Consider the following 22559-nt stretch of genomic DNA (forward strand, 5'->3'; position numbering starts at 1 on the left):
TACATCAGAAAATTCCTGCAGTATAATAGTAAGTGCACAAGGATCAACACAAAGTACACCACACACTGCAAAGTTTGTAAGAGAAAAAGAGATATGCAGAACATATATACTCTAAGAACTCACAGTAAAGGGTTAACAGTGGTTATCTCCGAAAGGCTGGTAGATGAGTTTAATTTTCTTCCTACTGTTTTTGTAGAAAATCTCATATTTTCTCTAATGACAGTGCATTACATTTGTAACTTTCTTTGAGAGAATGTTCTTTGTAAAAAAAAAACATAGTGGGGTTTGGGAGGATGTATGGAAGTGTTATATCACTAATAACAGCAGTAGCAATGGCAACAGCAGCTTGCACTTAGATAGTGCATGCCAGGTAGTGAATGAAAACCAAGCTATGAGCCCACACTGAGCTCTGTCTTGGTAACATCATCCATACACAGTCCGGTCTCTGCCCAGAGGAATGTTTTCCAGTGTAGAAAATCCACTGAAGCCAGAGATGTTTGGCCAAGGGTCAGAGGGGAAACCAGCTGGCTTTAGTGGGCACTCACATGAGGTATACATGGTACTTAGATGCCAAGCACTGGAAAGAATATGGGATTTGAGAGCAGCCAGACCTGGATTCAAGTCCTATGGCACTCACTTCCTGTGTGACCTTGGAGAAGTAACTGAAGCTTTCTGAATCTCAGCTTTCTCATAAAGAGAGTAAGAACACCTCGCAGGGGGATCAGCCATCATGAGAATTAAAGGTGACAGCGTGTGAAAGTGCCTCACATATAGTAGGTGCTTGGGAAATGCTTCTCTCCCCTTCCCTTCAATGCTAGTGACTATCGCTGACTTCTTAGATTCTCTCTCCTTTATTGTTGGTGTTACTATATGGCTCCTGGTTTTTGCATCAGAAACAAAACAAAACAAAACAAAAAAAGGATGACAGCAGATAAGCAAAATAGCACTTGGCTAAACTTGCCCTGTGTGCAGATCAAGTCACTAGTATCTGTGTGAGTGAATGAAGAATGAGAAGGTGAAGTATTGAACAGGGGGGAATGACAACATGCCCGGAGAATGATGCTCTTACACCAATTTGTCTGCTTCTGTCTTTTCAGCTTATCCACTCACCAAATGCCCTCCTCCCACCATCCTCCCCAACGCCGAAGTTGTCACAGAGAATGAAGAATTCAACATAGGTACCCCCTCCCAAACCAGCGAGCACTGGGCAGGCGAGGAGGGGCCAGGTCAGGGTGGGGCTGGCCAGCAAAGTGCATCTCTCCCTCCCGACCATGGAGAGAAACAGTAGGCCCAGTGCAAGATGGCTGATGTTCTGTCAACTGAGTCTGCTCCAAAAATACAAACACTTCCTTTTAGCCATCACTAGGCAGAGGAGACAGGAAGGCAGTTTTCTTCTGTGATTCAAGTCAGTATGTTTTTGAGAAATAAGTCCACACAAGGCATTATAAAAAGTTCCTGGAATGTGGAGGCTCAAGGCTGAGCTGTGAGAAGCACATAGCAGTTTTCTGGGTCATTTGATTGGAGTTGACCTGATTATTTAAGTCTGAAAAGAACACAACCCATCACTGATTGACTTGCCTGGAAGTGGGTTTAAGTACTAAGGGGTACCCCGTCCAGACTTCTCCAGGGAATCCCCACGTTGGTCTCTCTTTGGCAGGTGATATCGTCCGCTACAGGTGCCTCCCTGGCTTTACCTTAGTAGGGAATGAAATCCTGACCTGCAAACTTGGAACTTACCTGCAGTTTGAAGGACCACCCCCAATATGTGAAGGTAATTGCACAGAGCCATGCCTTTATGGGTCTCAATTTCCTCCAAAATGGAGCCTTTATCTTACTCCTCCCTATCTTCCCAGTCCCTGCCCATAAAGTAAGAGGTCATTTGGTGAATGTTTGTTTATATGAATGAATGACTGCTCTAGAGAAATTTTCTGTCCTACTCTTAGGTCTGGGCTACAAATTGCCATGGTAACCACTTGTATCTTTGTCTTCCTTTTTTCTAACTGGTATTGTCTGGAAGTGGCACACTGATCATTGGAAGGAGGAAGTTCTGGGACCTCAGGGGGAGGTGGGCTTGCACACCAACCTAGCCCTACTGGAGTGCAGATGTGGTCAAGGTCCTGTGTGCTGAACTTCGTTCCAATGTGACACCTTGACAGAAAATGAATTGGCTTCACCAAGTGATCCTTACTAAGACCAAAAACAAACTCTCCACTCAAAAAGCATCTGACCTAAGACAAGATATTTAACTGTCCCATGCCTCAATTTTCTCATCTGTAAAATAAAGATAATAATATTACTTATGCCATGGACTTACTGTGAGGAATTAAATGGATTAATAATGTAAAGCACTTTAGAACTATGCCTGGCACATAGTAACTGCCCAATGTGGGTTGTTATTTTTACTAGTACTACTACTGCTTCTGGTACTAGTGCTACCAACAAATACTTAGTAGTCTGTGGAGAAACAGGTCAGCTTCTCCCCCACTTCTCATAAGGTGAGAGTAGAGAATCCACAATATGGATTGTTAGTGAGAAAGAAAGAAGCCGCAGCCCTAGAATTAGCTGCCTCGATACACTAAGAAATTCATTATCTATGATTTGAGCTGAGCTACCCACACACCAAACAACCAGCCCCCTATAAAAGTGGACTTTAGCTTTGATCCTGCTCCAGAACTTCCCTGCTTTGCTCCAGCCTTAGTTTCTCATCTCTGGCTGTTTCTGTGTCTACATGGCTCCAGCCTTCTTGGCTTTACTCCTATCCTCAGCCTCATGCTTCCATCTAGGGCTTGGTGTTGTACTTGGCTTCTCAAGATGTGACCCTTCATTGGCTTTTTTATAATAACAGCTTTATTGGGATAGAATTCATGTACCATGCAACTCATCCATTTAAATCACTTCAGTGATTTCTAGTATATTCAAAGTGTTGCAGCCATTAGACAATTTTAGAAGATTTTTGACACCTCAAAATGAAACAATTTACCCATTAGCAGTCAGCTTCTATTTCTTTCCAGCCCCTCCCCCCCCCAACACACAGTTCTAGGCAACCACCAATCTAGTTCATGTCTCTATGAAATTGACTATTCTGGATATTTCGTATAAATAGAATCCCACAAGAATTTTTTTGTATGCTCAGGAAATAAAAATAAAATCTAATATTGGTAAAGAATGGAAATATCTACCACATTCATTAAGAAAAAATGAATACAGGTAAAATGGTTCAGATGCAAAAAGTAACAATGAGCTAAGAAATCGGTAAAATAGGGTAGTAAATCTAAACAATACTGACCATAGTAAATTTAAAAATATACACACACAACTGGACAAATAAATGGCATTGAAGAAAGAAAAAGCAAGCTCAGGACCCTTGCTTGTTGAGGAGAAGCATAGATATTGATTAACCCTCTATGTTAGTTAAATATATAAATTAAAAATAAAGCTTAAATTTATGGATAGTTTTTTGAAATTATGGATAGCCACAGTATGTTTAAGTTCTAAATCCATAATCAAAAATAAAGATAAAGAGAACTCAATCAATCCAATAGAAACATTGAAGGAGAAAAAAAATCATGGTAAACAGAAAACACAAAATAAGGTAGCAAATCTAAGTGCAAATATATGTGTAACCATAGTAAATATAACTGAATAAAACTGCTAATCAAAGGAAAGAGATTTTCATATTATTTAAGTAAAAAAAAGTTTAATTACAGGCTTTCTATAAACTTAGACTTGAATATCTTCATCTGCCTCCCTAAAGACATAGCTAGAAAGGTATCACTCATCCCTGGTATGAAACAAAACTTTGAAAAAGTAGTAAGTACTAACCTCTAAAATCTGGTGTAGCAAAAATCCATCAAAAATATATAACAGTCATAAACTTCTATGTACCTACAATATAGGTTTGAAATATATAAAGGAAAATTGGCAGAATTTTAGGGAGAAAAGGACAAATTCATAATTACAGTTGGAGATTTCCACACACCTCTTTCAATGACACACCAAAAATAAGTAGGTACATATAATATTTGAATGATATGGTTATGTCAGTCAGTAAGTTTTTGCTGCATAAAAACCATGCCAAAATTTAGAGGTTTTAAATGGTAACCACTTATTTCCTACAACAGATGCAGTTTAAATATAAATACCAGATAGATTGAAAGAAAAGGAAAGAAAAAGATACATCATACAAATGGCAAACATAAGAAACATAAAGAAATTTTAGATAATACTGTAAGCAAGGAGTATTACCAGAAATAGATTTTAAAATGACAAGAATTAATTCCATTACAAAGGATATATACGTTATATGCAGATGATAAAAGAGCTTCAAAATACATGAAGGAAAAACTGACAGAACTAAATGTGAAAAAGAAGAGGCAAACTACAGAATAAAAGAAGATATTCATCATACATATATTTTCTAAAGGACTTGTATCTAGGCTATGTAAAGAACTTTAACAACTCAATAATAAGACAGTCCAATAAAAATATGGACAAAAGACTTGACTAGACATTTTACAAAATAAGATGTATGAATAGCCAATAAGTATATGAAAAGATGCTAAAACATCATTAGTCATCAGGAAAATGCAAGTTAAAACCCTAATAAAGTACTACTGCATACCCACTAGATTAGCTAAAACTTAAGACTGAAAATACCAAATGTTGACAAGAATGTGGAACAAGTGGAATTTTTATACATTGTTAGTTGGGATATAAAATTATACAGTCACTTTGGAAGACTGACTGGTAGTTTCTTTCAAAGTTAAACATACACCTGCCCTACCTCCCAGCAATTATACTCCTAGTTATTTTCCCAAGAGAAATGAAAACCCATATCCACAAAAGGACTTGTATATGAATTCCATAATAATCCCAAACTGGAACCAGCCTAAATGTTCATTAATAATAAATACAATGAATGAATACACAGATTGCTATGATTGCTACAGAGCAGTAAAAATAAATGAAGTGGTAATACACAAAATACCATGGATTGACTCTTAAAAACATTATGTTTAGCAAAAGAAACTAGACACAAAAATAACATGTCTGATTCCAATTGCATGAAATCTGGTACAATCAAAACTAATCTGTTGTTATAGAAATAATATCAGTGATTTCCTGGAGCATGGGGCAGGTCATACTAATTAATTGCAGAGGCACATGAGAGAACTTTCTGGAGTGATGAAAATAATCTCTGTCCTGATTATGGTAGTGGTTACACAGGTATACACATTTGCTAAAACTCATTGAACTGCACACCTAAAATCTGTTCATTTATTGTACATAAATTATATCTCAAAATTTTGAATTTTAAAAAGAAGTTAATGAGTTATAAAACAGAAAAACAGCCTTACTGATCAATAAAAAGAAGTACCTGGAACAAAGAGTTGCAAAATAATCAAACCATTAGATAAGTTAAACAAAGGGGGAAGGCAGGAATATACAAAAATAAGAAAGGGAAAGTGGGATATAACCATTGAAGCAAGAGAAAATTTTAAATTATGAAACTATCTTGTACAAACCTATGCCAAAAAATTAATGATATGAATGATTTTCTAGGAAGGTATAATTTAATAAAATGGACCCCAGCGGATAGAAAGTTTATACTTTCCTAATTCTTTAAAAGAAATAGAGAATGTTATCAGAGGAAACCCCATCAAAGACATCAAGACTAGATGGTTTCATGGAAGAATACTACTAAACCTTCAAAGGTCAGACGTCTTGAGCATAATGGGAAAGAAAAACTTGTAAACACTACTGCCCAGATCTGATAAAGTTGTGCACAAAAAGGCAAGCCTGTGGACCAATGTCATTTGAGAAAGCATGCCTATTTCCCCTCAGTGGGGGAGTTTCAAGTAGAAAGGGGAGAGCTTCAAGAGCAGACCTGATATGGGCTGGAGTGTACCAGCCTAGGGGAATGTAAATATCACCACACCACACTTCAGGGACCTGTAGGTACCAGTTTAGTGAAATCAGGAGCATTTCAAAAACAAGGCTGTTTTTCTCCAAGAAGCCATTTATTTTTCTTTCCCATTTACAAAATAAGAAGGAATTACTCTCTGGAGAAGCTAGTTAGTACCTTTCAAAGCTACTCAAAGAGGAGGTACCTGGCTGGCCAGTTGGTAGAGCATGCGACCCTTGATCTCAGGGTTGTGCGTTTGAACCCCATGTTGGGCGTAGAGATTACTTTTAAAAATAAAGTGTGTTGCAAAGCTACTCAAAGGAATCCGAGATGAGTTGTGTGAATTTGGGGCACAGCAAGCATTTTTGTCTGTTAGCCCAGACTTAGTGCTGATTAGGAAGCCCCATTTCTGTGAAGGCAGAAGGTTTGAGGGAAGCAGTGGAGATGGGTGGAGAGTGCATGGCTAAATCTCTTCCCCAGAAGAGCCACATCTCAGATTATGATCCGGGGATTAGCCCTTGGCTTAGCAGTTCCAGAAACTCTCCTTTATCAGTGTCCTAGAATCCAATACATTCAGGAAGCCTGTCTAAAGGCACATACAGCAAAATCCCAATTTCTCCATTTGTAGTGATTGGGATACTTGCCACTACTGCCCGGGGCCAGGCCTCTTTCAAGGTCCTGAAGAAGTTGATTCAGTCCTCAGAACTTTACTGTGGCATCCTCAGCCCAAGCACATGGAGGGGGGTCATCCTGAAGTTTGTTTCACATGGGAGGTAGTGACAGGTCCCTGTACCCCCAGGAGAGAGCACCTCCCTGGTCTCCAGGATGTTCAGGGCCCCTTGGAACCAGTATCTTCTCTCACCTCCCTGGTGACAGACACAGGAAACCCAATCTAGCTCCTCCAGCAACTCCTTTTCCAAGTTCTACATTGACTGTCTTCCTTGGGGTGACATGTTTTTCTTTAGTTATCTTAATACTACTAATCAGGCCACAGCCAAGCTCTGCTAGTTCCTTCTGTTCCTGGTATAATTACCATCATTATCATTATCATCTCTACAGCTTATGAAGGCACTATGTTGCATGCTTTATATATATTATTCCCTATAATATTATAGATATTATAATGTTAATTAATATACAATGATATAATATGTTATATAATACAATAGCCTTGTAAGGCAGGTGTTATCTTTCTGCATCGGAGGTGGAGAAGCCATTGCACAGAGAGGAAATAATTTGTTCAAGACCACACAGCTAGTAAGGGACAGAGGTGGGCTATAAATCCAGGTGTGTTTGACTCAAAACTCCATGTACTTACCTCTGCCCAATACTCTCTTTGTACAAATCAGCCCCGTTTAATAGAATAACTCTTGGATTTGGGGATGCCTTCTCTTGTCTGTCTGTATGCATCATCTTCAGCTACTCCAAAGCCCATATCTGAGCTAGGAAGCGATGCCAACCAACTGGCCAGGCCTGAATCCCGGCAATATAGTAACATTGACACAGAAGCTGTGCTCACCTCATGCCATGGAGCAGTGTAATGATGGGCGTTGGGGTCTTGTTTGAATGTGCTCAAATACTCGTGTTCCAGTGGTTGTCTTTTGTACCAGGGAAATGTGTTGGCCCTGATTTCATCTCCATCCCATGTACCTGGTATTTCTCTTTCTTTCTCCCAAGTGCACTGCCCAACGAATGAGCTTCTGACAGATTCCACAGGTGTGATCCTGAGTCAGAGCTACCCAGGAAGCTATCCGCAGTTCCAGACCTGCTCTTGGCTGGTGAGAGTGCAGCCCGACTACAACATCTCCCTCACGGTGGAGTACTTTCTCAGTGAGAAGCAGTATGATGAGTTTGAGATCTTTGATGGTAAGTCAGTCAAATGTTGAATAGCTGCCTGCTGCAGATGGCACAGATTTGCTTCAAAACTCTAGGGATTCGTGCTCTTACTTCCCCCATTAGAGCTTCCCAGAGGCTCCATGCAACATCTTTCTCTACCACAGAAACCCCAATACCATGGGAGCTGGTGAATTGTATGGCCCACGGGGCAGGGATGCTTGTGTTCCCGCCTAGTCCTGCTACAGAACCCTTTCTTACTCCAGCGCCCACTCAAAGCTGGCACCTTGAATGTCACCCAATAAATGGATCATAGCAGTATTCCCACATGAAGAGTATGCCACCTCTGAAACTTAAAGGGGTCTACCAAACATTGCGCTTCTTTCCTTGTAGTAGAAGGGAAAAGGCACACTAACTTCCTCTTTAATTTGGAGAGAATGTTTCAGCATGTCCTCAAGTCACTGGGGAAATTTCACCTGCCTCTTTGTAGGACTTAATTTTACCCTCTGGAGCCATGTGTCTTACAAAAGCTTCTACACTAATTGTCCCTTCTGGCTCCTCAGAGGCAATTAATACGATGTCCTCATAGAGAGAACCAATATGCTATATTCTGCAGGATGTCCAGATGGTCCACATCTTTTCATACTATATTCTGACAGTGAGCAGGAGAATTAACATAGCTCTGGGGCAAGACTGTGAATGTATACTGTTGTCTATCTCACGTGAATGCAAATTGCTTATGATCCTCCTTTCTGGTGGGTCTGGAAAGAGTGCGTTGCTAGATCAATAACTGCATTTCATGCAACCAAGGCTGTTAATCTGCTCTAATGAAGATACTACATCTGGCATAGCTACTGCAATCAAGAGCTACCAGTTGGTTAAGTCGGTACCGTGAGATGGACCTGGGCCAGGACTCCATTCATTGCCAGCTCCAACCCTCAGACACCTCTATTCTAACAGAGGGGCCATGATAGTGCTTTGGGTACCCAGGTATCAGCATCGATTCACACTATGTATCCAAAATCTTTGGAATACCTGGACATTCCCTTTTCTCCACTATTCAGTTGCCTGAGGAAATAGCAGTAGGTTTTTTGGGCAGGGACTGGGAGAATCACTACTATATACAATTGATGTCATTTTGTTGGGTCCTTTTTCATGGGGACCTAGTCTCTCCTTCAGCCAAAGTGTTCTGGAATAAGATGGAACCTGGCTCAAGTCTCCAAACTGGGTGAGGGGTTGCAACTTTCCATTGGGGTCAGCTTTCCTCACTGTTTTGACTATATGTTCATGATTTTTTTTTCATATATTCATATATTGAGGGGCTTCCCATCTATCTTGCCCTTAGGAATATCACGTTCTGTGAGACATCGCCATAGATCCTACAGGTTAGGCCCTCCCAGCTACCATTCCAACCTGGCTGCCCATGTTAGTAATTATGCTAGTCTCACTTCTGATTGTTAAGTGCCTCCACCTGGCCCCTGTATTCCAGAATCTTCTCATCCCCATCAACACTAGGAAGCCCAGTTCTCTGAGAGTATCTCCTTCCATCAGTTTAGGCTTCAGAGGACAGCTGTTACTCAGGTTATCAATGATGCTGGTGCTCACCCCCTCCACCAGTGTGTTCCTTGTTGCTTTAGGAAATGGAGTGTCCCCCAGGTCCTCCTGAGGGACATGGTTAGCTAGTGGGTGTCCTGGTCTGATGTGGTAGACCTATTCTGGCATGCCACTTCTCTGAGCCTTTTGACCCCTTCCTTCATAGTTTGTCACAGCAGTTCTGATGGTTCTATTTTGTTTAATGTGGTCCATTAACTTTGCCAAGTTTCCACGAGCTGTCTCAGCAGATATCAGAACCATCACTCAGGGCTATTTCCAGGGTAATAAATCCTGTTATGGATTATCAAGCTTTATACTCTGCCTCCCTTGAACCAGCCACCTTAGGATGCACTCGCAGGCATTAAAGGTAGGAAAAAAGAAGAGGGAGGGCTTTCTGGAAGAACCTTGGAGAGGAATATTGAGGAACTGTGTTATGTATGACATTGAGATATGATGTTTGACTATAGTTTTATTGCTATATATTCATTCAGTACATAGTTTTTCTATATGACAAGCACTGAGCTATTTTTAGTATGCATGTGAGAAGTAGGTGGCAAGGTAGAAGTTCCCAGTTTGCAAACCAGCTCTCTCATTAACCAGCTGTTTGGCCTTGGCAAGTCCCAAGATGGCAAATAGATTTCATCTCGCCTGCCAACTCCTGTAGGTTGGCAGTGACATCCGGGAGCATTGCTTTAGGGCTCTGGAGGAAAGAGCACCCAGCGCAGTGCCTAGAGATGCAGAGAAAGGACAGAATTACAGACCATTGCACTGACCCTGACCATCTCAGCCTAGTGTCATCTCTTGAGGAGGAGATGTGGGAGGTGGTTACATTTGAGGTATCGAACCAAGGAACCTGATCTCTTGCAGCTGTGCTAGTCTGTAACCCTGTGTCCTGTACTCTTGCCCAGGTCCCTCTGGACAGAGTCCTCTGCTGAAAGCCCTCAGTGGGAATTACTCAGCCCCCCTGATTGTCACCAGCTCAAGCAACTCTGTGTACCTGCGCTGGTCGTCTGACCACGCCTACAACCGGAAGGGCTTTAAGATTCGGTATTCAGGTGAGTAAAACATAAGGACACATGAGAAGGGCCACAGCCCCTGAGCCCCTGAATTTGCTTACCCCAAACATCCAAGTAAGCCATGGGCCATATCCCCATCGGTGGCGGAGACCCTCCACAAGGACTGGCAGCCTCTCTCCTCTGAACCTCTCTCACTACAGCGGCACGAGTGTCCCTGACAGTCTCTACCTCCCCCCTTCTGCTCCTTTCCCCGCTTTTAAGCTCTTCCCTGTCCTCTGCTCCTACTGCCAGCCTATCGTGTCTTTTGGATAAGTTTATTATATATCATCTGATAATGCCTCTAAGGTGATCCCATCCCCAGCACTGTTGAAATGTTAATACAAGTTCCTTAAACCTGAGGAGCCCTAAGACATGGGTCTCCAGGTGGGAAGTGTTGGACAGGCAGCAAAGAATGGCCTATATTTTAAGTCCAGGGGCCTCTCTATTGTTCTGCCCGCCGTAACTCCCGGGCAGAGGCAGACCCAGGGCCACGCCAGGCAGGCGGCTGACCAGGGCCGCAGTCTACAAGGAACACAGAGAGATGCCTGGAAATGTAAGGAGATGGGAAAAAATGGCATTTATCTGAACTCCCATCATGGGGATTACTGTCTGTGGTTGGAAAGAAAACTTGATAAGCAGCCTGGTGCCCATTTTGAAGGGGAGTAGGTCCGCAAACCGGCTGGGCTCTGCAAGCATGGAGGCGGAGAGGAATTACTGAAGACCGCGAGGAGATGAGGTTGAGGGGCGCCTGGAAAGAAGACCTTTACTATCTCAAAGTCCATGTTCTCTGCAAACTGAACCCGAAATCCCTTTCCCCCATGCACACGAGGGGAAGGGTGGCTTCACGACCCCCAGGGGCAGTGATCAGCTCTGTCACAAACTAGCCGAATGATTATTAGACAAGTGACTCACCCTCTCCAGGCTTCAGTGTCCTTGGGATGAAAGAGAAACCTTACAGCAGCTGTCGGGGAGGTTCCGGCAGCTTCTAGGGGGTTCCCGGCAGCTGCTGTCACGGGGGCAATACAGCAGTGTGATGGTCGCTACACTAGGAACTAAAAACCACCAGGAGTTGCCCTTTCCTTGATGTTTTAAAAGACTGATCATGTTTGGGGGTAATGAGTCAGTCATAACTGGAATACCTATTCACAGAAAGTTGATTCATTACATGGTGAAACCATTAGAACTTAATGAAAATACAGTAGACTTGTGTACTTTGCCCATGCAGCCATCGCTATGACTCAGGATATTTTATAACTGAGACTCTTGTTCTGACTGAGGTAAACTCAGAGGTAGATCGATGCAGGGGGCAAAGCAGGAGCCAGGAAACACATCTGGCATGGAAGGGAGGTCTTTAAAACACCATTCACCAGCAGAGGGATGTGATCGCCCAATAGGAGGCCAAAGGACCTCACCTTGGGGTCTTCATCCTCCCCTGTCACATGCCTGCCTGGCAGACCGAGCCGGGGATTCTTCAAGCGAACAGAAGTACATGTTCAGAGTGTTCCTCCGGTCACCCCCATTCCCGGCCTCACAGAGCATCCCCTGGGGATCCCTGGCAGGAGTCTTTAGAGTCAGCCCCCTGAGGCTGAGATTTTTGCCTGTGTTCTTCGCTGTGGTATTCCCGGCATTTAGAACACCTCCTGGCACATAATAGACCCTCCATGTCTATTTGTCGAATAAACGAATGAAATCAGTTGAAGCCATACACCGAGGGGGAAATAGGAGTGTGGATGTGTGTCCTGGATTGCCATGCTCCCTCTCCCCCAACCCCCTACAACAGAAAGGAGAAGGGCCATTTATTGAGCACCAGGTGTCCTGCGTGAGGCTGGGGGGCTTTACAAACACAATCCCATTTAAATTGTCCAAAAACCTATGAGGTGGGCGTTTCCAATCCCGACACACAGGGGAGGAAAGGGGACCTCAAAGAACTTCAGGGATGTGTCCCACATCACAGACATGGAAAGGTCAGATCCAGGACCCCAGAGTCCACACCCCTGCAGTCACACTCTTGTGGAGCCAGCCATCCCCCGCCCCACCCCGCCCCCCGGCGGGGTCTAGTCCCTGCGCCTCTTTAGGAGCTGACAGGTCTCAAGAGCCTGAGCGCAGGGGCTCAAGCCGCACTGTGTCTGGGCCACGAAGGGGATCCTGTGCTTCACGGCTTTTTCTCTTCTTTCTTTGGCTTTTACTACACTGATCGGCCGTTTTTCAATATCAACCACTCAGACCTCCCTAAATAGCAGTGGACCCGGCAGTGGCAGAGACAAGGCAATGGGGTGGGGGGGAGGGGGCATGCAGGAAATCGCACATCCTCCTGCTTGCATGTGGTCCCCTGAACCTCATCTTGTCGTCCAGCTCCCTACTGCAGCCTGCCCAGGGCTCCACTCCATGGCTTCCTTCTGGGCCAGCCCAGCACCCAGCCCGGAGGCTCCGTCCACTTCGGCTGCAACGCTGGCTACCGCTTGGTGGGACACAGCATGGCCATTTGTACCCGGCACCCCCAGGGCTACTACCTGTGGAGCGAGGCCATTCCTCTCTGTCAAGGTGAGGAGCACTTCGAAAGGGGGTGACAGGTGGCTCGAAGGATCCTCCTCACCTCTTGGGTTCGTCCCAGGACCGATCACTTCCAAATGTGGGTGTCCTCATTGATAATTAATTCATTCTTTCAGCAAACATGTATTGAGGATCCATAATATCTCGAGCCCTGGGGATATACATATGCATAAAACAGTCTCAATGTTTTCAGAGCAAGGAGGGAGGTGGATATGTAGCCACATAAATGCAAAATGGCAGAGGAAGAGAGTGCTGTATCAGGAGTACAGTGTTGTGGGAGCCCAGGGGTAAGATGGGACCTCCTCCCAGACAGCTAGGGAGGCTCCCCTCTTCTGGGCTCGGGCTCATAGAGCAAGTGGGGTTTGGAGCCAGGCATTGGCAAGGAAAACATTCTAGGCAACAGCAAGAGCATTTGCAGAACCACGAACTGGAGAGAGATCACAAGATATGCAGAGCAGCTTGGGCTGGCAGAAGCCCTAGGTCAGAGGAGGCGAGGGGCAGAGGGCACCAGGAAGCAACAGAGGCTCACCATACTCATTGCCCACAATCAAAGCCCGTGATCTCTACCAGGTGTTTGCATGCATTGCCTTTCATAATTGATGGGATTTGTTTTCCCTTAAAGTAACATAATTCAGACTAGAGATCTGAGGGGAAAAAAAAACTATAGATAATGCAAAGGGTTGCTGGAGGGGAGGTGGGTGGGGCGGGAGAGGGGGTGGGTTAAATGGTTGATGGGGATTAAGGAGGGCAGATGTGATGAGCACAGGGTGTTGCATGTCAGTGATGAATCAGTACATCCTACACCTGAAACTAATATTACACTGTATGTTAACCAACTGGAATTTAAATAAAAACTTGGCAGAAGAAAAGTGACCTATAATCCCATCAACTGAGATCACTGGGTAACATTTCAACACATTTCCTTTGATCTTTTATATATTGTTTACAAAAATGGCATCCTCAGTGTACAAAGCTCTTAATATTTTCTCAACATCTGTCACAAAATTAAATACACTTCCTCGTCACTATTTCCAGTAGTTGCATACCATTACGGAAAAACTGTCACGTACTTAAGTATCGTCCTGTTGTTGGTCATTTGAATTTCTCTATTTTTTGCTACTGTAAACAGTGCTGCTGTTAAAATCCTTATAATTCCATCATTATGAACATCCACATTTATTTCTTAAAATAAATTCCCAGAAATGAGATTGTTGAACCATAACCAATGCAAAGTCTACAGCTCTTGACACTCACTGCCCTCCAGGACATTTGTCTTCACTTAACTTCCACCAGCATGTGAAAGTCATCTTTTCTCCCACATTCACAACATTGTGTACTGCATTAAAAAAAAGAAAGGGAAAACTTTGCTGATGATACAGACAAAAGCAAGAAATCACACTGATATTTGATTTTCTTGTTCTTTGATTCCTAGTGTGGTGACGTCTGTCATCTCTGACCCTCACAACCTTCTCGCCTCTGCCTAAGCTTCCTCAAACAATGTGTCATTAGCATTCTGTTTGATGCCCTAAGAACAGGTCCCAGAGAACAGACTGATCACAAATGGCAAATGTCATTTGGCTTTGGTCTCTGTGTCTCTTAACTGTATCAACACAGACAAGTCTTTCTTCCAAAGCTCCAGTTGGAAACCACCATGCCTCTCATCTCTGTTTTCTTTTGTAACTTCCCAAAACTAAGCCCCTCTAGGCTTCTTTGTACTCATCCCCATACTAGTTTGTACCCAGACCCAGCCCCAAGCTTACCACTGATGCCATTCCGCTCAGCCATTCCCCCTGAGCTCTCTGGAATCCCGGTTCCGCGGCCAGCCAGCATACACCCTTGGTCACTACCCAGAAGGCTGTCTTCACTTCCTTCCTCCACAGAGACTGGCTCTCCTCTAAGAACATGAATGCTGGGGCCCTTTCAAGTAGAGGGTCCCCATAACCCAGGGCCACGAAAGTCCCGGCATTCTCCCATTTCCATATTGCTTCTTCCAAACCATGACTTTCCACCAACAAATGTATCTCATTAGAGATCCTGTGCCTTCTAATGCTTTCTCTCTACTTCCCCAGCCCGTTCTTTTGCTACATATTCTCTCCCTCAGAAATCTCATTCCACCACCACCTTCAAATACTTGGATTCTGTCCCCTCCTCTCCTACCCACAGAAAGTGCCCCTTTTACCTTGGGGTTTGGGGACTCTTATGGCATGGAGATCAGGAGACAGGCTTTTAGTGTTTCAGGCTGGGAAGGTATCCTCTGTCCTCTTAGTTATCCGCACGGGAAGAGCTGGGCCAAGAGCGATGAGAACAGTCTGCTGTCCACTTCCTTCACCTGCTGTCTCCAGATTGACTGAGTCCTCATGCAAAATATCAGTAGGGATCTAAGTATTTCTTCAAAAAAAATCCAAGGAAGCAAGGCAGTTCATTGATCACAATTTGACTACCCAATACCACCAAAGGAGCTTACAGTTTTGCTGTTTAGGCACTAGAAGAGCATCATATTCAAATACTCCTCATTTCTTCATTCCACATTTTCTCCTCAGTTCCTCCTTATTTACTCATTCCTTCCATTTTCCAGTCTTTAAAACCTTCTTCCATCTTGATATCCCAATCCATTTCCCTCTGACGAGTCTATCCTTCCCTATATCATAATAAAGCCCTGGCCCTGTGTCTCTTCTGGGTTCCAGTAGCATGGAGGACCATTGTTGGCCAATGTGGATGGGGACTTCGTCTGCTTGAGCTGGCTCTGAATGAGGGAGGTCTGAGCTCTAGACAAGTTGCAGAGGTGGGGGTGGATGAGGGACAACAGTGGGAAACCTGATTAATTCCCCTCTATCTGTACTAGCTCCTGAACTGTCAAAGGGCAAACACGGTTTGTAAGTATTAATTTCTTTCAAAGACAACGCGAGCTACTCCTGCCTAAGTAATGTGTGTTCCTCCAATAAACATAGTGTTGACCCTACTCCTTATAATGACCATGGCCATGTGCTGCATACCTGTGTCTCCTGAGCTGTCACCTTGAAATTCCTTTTCTTTATACTCCTGTGTTAGCACTACCATTTTTTATATTTTTTATATCCCATATCCTACCCTTTCTTGGTTTTTACCCCCTTTTTGATGGAGCATAGCCTTGAGTAAATTCCTCATAAAGGGTTCATGAAAAGGAAATTCCCTGAGTCTTTAAATGTCTGAACATATCCTTACTTTTGCCCTCATATATGCTTGGTAGGTTGACCAGGTAAAATTCTAGGTTACAGATCACTTCCTTCAGAAATTTGTTCCATTATCTTTGGACATCCATTGCTGCTGATTGGACGTGTGATGCCAGTCTGATTCTCATTCCTTCACAGGAATGTCCTATTTTTTCTCTCTCTCTGGGAACTTGTAGGAACTTGTCTTTCATCTTCTGAAATTCCATGATGATGTATCTAAGAATGGTTCTCTCTGCATCCCTTTGGCTCCCTTTCAATCTGAAGATTTGTGTCTTTCCAGCTCTGGGAAATGCTCATCTGTGATCTCTCTTCTGTCTTTCTGGAACTCTAACCTGTTGGGTGTTGGACCTCCTGGATGTTGACCTCCTGTGTTTTCAGTCCTTTTTTCTCATTTTCAGTTTCTGTCTTTTTGGTCTCTATTCTGGGAAATTCTCTTTACTTTTAATCTCCAGCCCTTCCATCTAATACTTATTTTAGCAATCATATTTTTAAGAGCTCTTAAGAGAGCTTTTCCTTGTTCTGTTGTTGTTGTTGTTCTTTTTTGAAAGCCCTCTGTTCTCATTTTATGAATACAATATGTCACCCTGACTTTCTCAAGATATTACTAATCAAAAGTTTAAAGCTTATGTATCTTCTATTTCCTGGGTTAGCTCTGTTTCCTAAAAGAGAACTTTATTTCTATTTTTGTCTATTTTTAATCTTATCTTTGTTTATGTCTTTCATGTTACTGGTTTTCTTCGTATGTACGGTGATCTCTGATTAATCCTATTTTAAAGGCAAGGCAAGGCTGATTTTTCCAGGGAGCAAATGTGGGTTACCTTTGTTGTGATTATATACAGGTATCTTTGCCTACTAGGTCTCCCACGTGAATAAGAAGTTGAGTTGAGTATGTAGCACAGATGAGCAGGCAGAGGGGCAGCCTTTAGGCTGAGAGCTCTTAAATCCTAGAATTAGAAGAGCTTTACTTTGGGATGCCATCTCACACCTGAGCAGCCCTGATTCTCTCAAGGGAGTTCCTTTTTTTTTTTCCCTTAAGTGGGAAAGAAAACCCTCTCTATTTTATTTGGGGAATAGATGCATGAATGCCTCTACACTGTATTTGTGGGAAAGGATGGAGGAGAACTGGTCTCACACTATAGCTCCCTCGTATACTTTAAGCTGCAGCTTCTCGGCTCCACTTAATCTATCAACACACTTCGATCTGCATTCCATCTTCCAAAGTTTTTTTTGAAATCTCCTCTGCTGCTGATCCTCCCATTTTGTTTATTGTTATGAGGCTTTTCCACTTTACTAGTCTTTACTATAATTTTATTAGGGCCTTGGGGGAGAAGGAAGATTAAAATATGTTCTCAGAATACCATCTTGAAGCAGACATGCTCATAATATTTTTTTTCTCTTTGCTAGCTCTTTCTTGTGGGCTTCCTGAGGCCCCCAAGAATGGAATGGTGTTTGGCAAAGAGTACACAGTGGGGACCAAGGCTGTGTACAGCTGCAGCGAAGGCTACCACCTCCAGGCAGGTGCCGAGGCCACAACAGAGTGTCTGGAGACAGGCCTTTGGAGCAACCACAATGTCCCCCCACAGTGTGTCCGTGAGTCCTTGGGCAGTGAAGATGGGTATAAGGAGGGTCTGGGTATGTAGCTGAAAAAATTCCTGCAAGGAGTGAGCTAAAAACCCAGTAATGAGAAAAAAAGCAGGTACATGGAGGTTGGGGATTTGGGAAACAGACAGGTGGATAGTGTCATCTACCAAGTTGGGCTCCCATTTGAAATTGCTCTCAAAGCGTTGATAGACCATTGCACCCTGAGATGTTTCCATAAACCAACACAGAACTTAGGAATAAGTTCCTTTTAGAAGGAAAAACTATGTAATGTATGGGGATTAACATAACAATAAAAAAATTAAAAAAAAAAAAAAGAAGAAGGAAAAACTACCAGAACATTTGTGCGAATGTCCTTTGATCACAAAACTCTAAAATGTTTTATATGCAACTGATGAATTACTGAACTCTACATCTGAAACTAATGATGTATTATATGTTGGCTAATTGAATTTAAAGAAAAAAAATGATGTTAGTTGAAAAAAAAAAAAAAACCTCTAAAATGACAGAGGTTCAGTTCAGCTTTAAGGCCGGAGTCACAAACTTGCAGCCTACGGGGCCATATCGAGTTTGAAGATATAGGGTTTTGTACTTTTGATTTGTTTTGTTTTGTTTCTTTGGCCTATGGTATGCTTTATGAAATTTCTGAATTGCCTCCCAACATTTTAAAATTGGGAGAGTTTACATAAAAAAATCCATATTTCTGGATTCTCTTGAAAAATAAAGATCTGACTAAAGAGAAATTACAAGGTTCACATCTAACAATCAGCACTGATTACCACCTCCCCTTTTTTCTTTTTTCTTTTCTTTCTTTTCTTTTTTCTTTCTTTCTTTCTTTCTCTTTCTTTCTTTCTTTCTTCCTTCCTTCCTTCCTTCCTTCCTTCCTTCCTTTTCTTTTTGGTGGATCTGCCCACCCCAGTTTGTTTTGTTCCCTCCCGCCCCATTCCCAGCCCACTTCATTCATTTAACAAACCTGCCTGGCGACTTAAGATTCTTATTACTGCATTACAGTCTCCCAGTCCCCAGCTCTGGACTCTTTCCAGTGTCTTCCATAATTAATTAATTAATTACTCCTCCTCGCTGCTCCTTGTCTCCCCAGCTGTGACCTGTCCTGATGTCAGCAGCATCAGCGTGGAACATGGCCGATGGAGGCTCATCTTTGAGACACAGTACCAGTTCCAGGCCCAGCTGATGCTCATCTGCGACCCTGGCTACTACTACACTGGCCAAAGGGTCATCCGCTGTCAGGCCAATGGCAAATGGAGCCTCGGGAACTCTATGCCCACCTGCCAAAGTAAGCCCAGTAGGGGAGGGTGGGCAAGTTTGGCACAGTGCCTTCCACTTGAACTATACCGTACATGGGGAAGGAGAGAGAGGGGTATCACCAGGGATGGCAGTGTACCTCTTTTTGAACACTCACCTAAAATCAGGAGCTGGTACTTCCTTTAAGGAAGTACTTCTCAGCGTCTTATCACCTTATTAAAAAGTTGCCTTTGTCCAGGTGAGTATCCACTCATTCACGTGTTCAACATTCATGCCAGGTATTATAGCAGTATGAAGATAAAAGGCTGTGGTTCCTGCCCCAGAGAAGCTTATAGTCTGCTGGAGAGGCAGACAAAATAAGGAAGCAATGATAATGGGGTGTGACAAGACCTGTAATGAGAGCGTATATAAAAGGAATGGGTAGAGCACAAGGGGTAGGCACCTAAGTGTCTGCCTCTCCTTCTGTATTATTATTTTTGTTTGTTTCTTCAAGATAGTTTTTAAGGTCAGGGTCCCTGGGAAGCAACTCTGAGACAGAGGTTTATTAGGGAGTACCCTTAAGATCTCCGCCATCTTGTGTAAGGGAAAGTGAGGAGGCAGTACTGGGAAGATGGCACAGTTGACCTCTGATACAATATCATTGTGGCCCTCTGCTGACCCCACAGGGAGCTCTGAAGCTGGGATGGTCCTTCAGAACTGCCACAAGTTGGGGCTAGAGGCCTTTATACCTACACACTGACCAAACATTGGGTACAGGATACCCCAGGAAGAAGCATGATCTAGATGGGAGGACTCTTCAGCTAAAGCAGTCTGAAGAGGGTGAGCAGCTGAGGGTTGTTTGCCAACAGCTGGGGAAAAAATCCTCCCATCCTAAATGGGGGTCTGAGTGGCCCATCACAGCACCCGCTACAATGGGATATACTCATGATATTGACTTAATCAATAAGGATGTGATAGAGGAGGTGGGTGTTTGTAATGGGGTAGAAGAGAATAACTTGTCAGTGAGGAGTGGAAATTTTGAGACTGGATGGGAGAAGAAGTGATATCTTACCTACATCTATGATTCAAGTCACTATTGTCTTTATACATCCAAGTTTAGACCCCACCATGGAATATAACCATGTGTGTGGCAGAGCAGAAGTCATGAGCATGTAACAGCTTCATCACAATGAAGGCTCTCACACTTGAGTGCAGCCTTGGCCATTGGGCCTCACCTCCCACACCAGCCAGTGGCTATATGCAGTGCTCTGTTGGGAAGGAGTGGGAGGCTGGGGCTGCTCTCAGCAGAAAGGACAAGGGACTCAGTTGGCAGTGTCCTCCCTGGACACCCAGGGCACCACAGAATCTCCACCTCTAGTGTGGTGGTTCCTAACCAGAGTACCATCTGAACCACCTGAGGAACTTTTCTTAAAAATGCATATGCCTGGGCCTTATCTCAAGAGATTGTGGGTCATAGATCCAGAGTACAGCCCGAGCATTTTAGAAGCTCCTTGGGTCCTTTTGGCAGTACTTCAGTTGAGAGTCACTGCTCCAGTGTAACACCATGCAGGTCACTCCCATGCCCCCACATTCTGCTCATGAGTCCCAATAAACTTAAACAGGTCTTATTTTTGTCATTATTCTTACTGCTCAGAAGCAGCACGTGTCCCTCCTCTTGGGGTTGGCTTTTCACTGAGCACTTTGTGATCATTTTAGTCATCTCCTGTGGAGAACTCCCCATCCCACCCAGCGGGCACCGAATTGGAACACTGTCCGTCTATGGGGCGACGGCCATCTTCTCCTGCAATTCTGGCTACACGCTGGTGGGCTCCAGGGTGCGGGAGTGCATGGCCAATGGGCTCTGGAGTGGCTCCGAAGTTCGCTGCCTTGGTGAGTGACCTCCCCAGACCTATCCTGCCCATTTTTCCCTCCGTAAGACAAGTTAGAGCTTTCTAAAGCTGGATCCCAGTCTTTAAAAGCATCATTTTACCTATAGCATAAAATGCTTAATCCAAACACCAGCTCTTGGGCATCCACCATGACTAAGACCCTGAACTTGCTTCTCTTGGGGCACCCAAGAAGATGAGAAGAACTTCAGGTCTGATGAGACAAAGTTTTATTTATATATATACACACATACGTATACATATGTATAGAAGGAATGTATACATACATATAGACATACATATAAACATATATGCATGTACATATAGACATACATATACGTATATGTGTAATACACATACATATATACATACATATGCACACATATATACACATACATACATATGTATACACATGTATACACATGTACATACACATATATATGTATAAAATAAGCAAATGACAAAAGCACAAAAACAACCTGGCTTACAAAGACAGAGTTATCATTTCCCCCATGGCCAATCCATTCCGTACCAAACCTTAGATTCTAAGGTATTCTCTCCTCTCACTTCTTTCTTGGATCCCTCAAGTCCAAAGGAGGGTCCCAGCTACACAGACCTAACAGCGTAGATTGGATGGTCTGTTCCATAGTGAACAGTGCTGCCCTCCCACTGTCCCAGGCCTCTTTTAGGGATACAGTCATGAGTTATTTCCAGAGAGAGCCAAGAATGCCAGTGGAAATGCTAGGAATATACTCTACCCAAACCCCATTTAATAGAGTAACTCACCTAGGTTAAACTCTCTGTGTCTCCTGCCACTCAAGGAGAAGGAAGGATGGATTTAGCCAAACCACCTATTTGTGCATAGTTATTTTCAATTCCACTGGGCTTTGATGGCCTTAATGTAGACCGAGGTGCCCTCCATGCAGTAGATGCTCCATCAATGCTGGTTGATGACAAAAAAAAAGGAGACAATCCCAGAGGCAGGGAGGTGACAGTGATCATTTCTAACCCGCGGACAGACACAGAAACTACAGCCCAGAGATGGGTGGCCTTTGGGGATTCAACCTTGGGATTTGGGCTTGCCACTTGCATCATGTCTAGGACTCCTGAAGCTGTTCCTGGATGGCTACTCCTGGGGGGGGGGGGAGCAATGGGTGGCTGGGTCCTTGGTCCTTTTCCTCACCGTCCCCTCTCCTCTTATATGAGCTCCTCTTCAATCTGCACTCTTTCCTCATCTCCCACCAAAGCTGGGCACTGTGGGACACCCGAGCCCATCGTCAATGGACACATCAATGGGGAGAACTACAGCTACCGGGGCAGCGTGGTATACCAGTGCGACGCTGGGTTCCGCCTGATCGGCATGTCCGTGCGCATCTGCCAGCAGGATCACCTCTGGTCGGGCAAGACCCCTTTCTGTGTGCGTAAGTATGTTACCCACTCTGCTTAGTCACGAGCTCAGACTCCACATGGACTTGCTCCCTTGTGCTCTTGGTTAGGTTCACTGGAGGTTTTGTATGTTTTGTTAATTTTTTTTGAAAGACGCATCATTACATCTCGTTTTCTGTTTTCGGCATCCTTCATTACTGCTTTTGCCTTCACCGTCACCCTCCTTGTGATTCCCCTTGTTAACTTGTTTGTTCATTTCTAGCTTTAGAGTTGGGAATCCAGTTCATTTATTTTCATTTTA

At 43.7% G+C, this 22559-nt stretch overlaps 1 protein-coding gene across 2 annotated transcripts in view; it reads left to right on the forward strand.

Moving 5' to 3' along the window:
- The window catches only part of CSMD2 (CUB and Sushi multiple domains 2), a 584478-nt gene that overhangs the window by 505832 nt on the left and 56087 nt on the right, over window positions 1–22559 (forward strand). For both annotated transcript variants that reach the window (XM_036065279.2, XM_036065276.2), the window contains 9 exons: window positions 1098–1178; window positions 1658–1771; window positions 7583–7771; window positions 10240–10386; window positions 12739–12927; window positions 17550–17735; window positions 18844–19038; window positions 20703–20876; window positions 22120–22293. In XM_036065279.2, coding sequence (XP_035921172.2) covers window positions 1098–1178; window positions 1658–1771; window positions 7583–7771; window positions 10240–10386; window positions 12739–12927; window positions 17550–17735; window positions 18844–19038; window positions 20703–20876; window positions 22120–22293 — 1449 coding nt within the window. The remainder of the gene's footprint in view (window positions 1–1097; window positions 1179–1657; window positions 1772–7582; window positions 7772–10239; window positions 10387–12738; window positions 12928–17549; window positions 17736–18843; window positions 19039–20702; window positions 20877–22119; window positions 22294–22559) is intronic.

This window comes from Halichoerus grypus, chromosome 5 (assembly GCF_964656455.1).
Source record: "Halichoerus grypus chromosome 5, mHalGry1.hap1.1, whole genome shotgun sequence".
NCBI lineage: Eukaryota > Metazoa > Chordata > Mammalia > Carnivora > Phocidae > Halichoerus > Halichoerus grypus.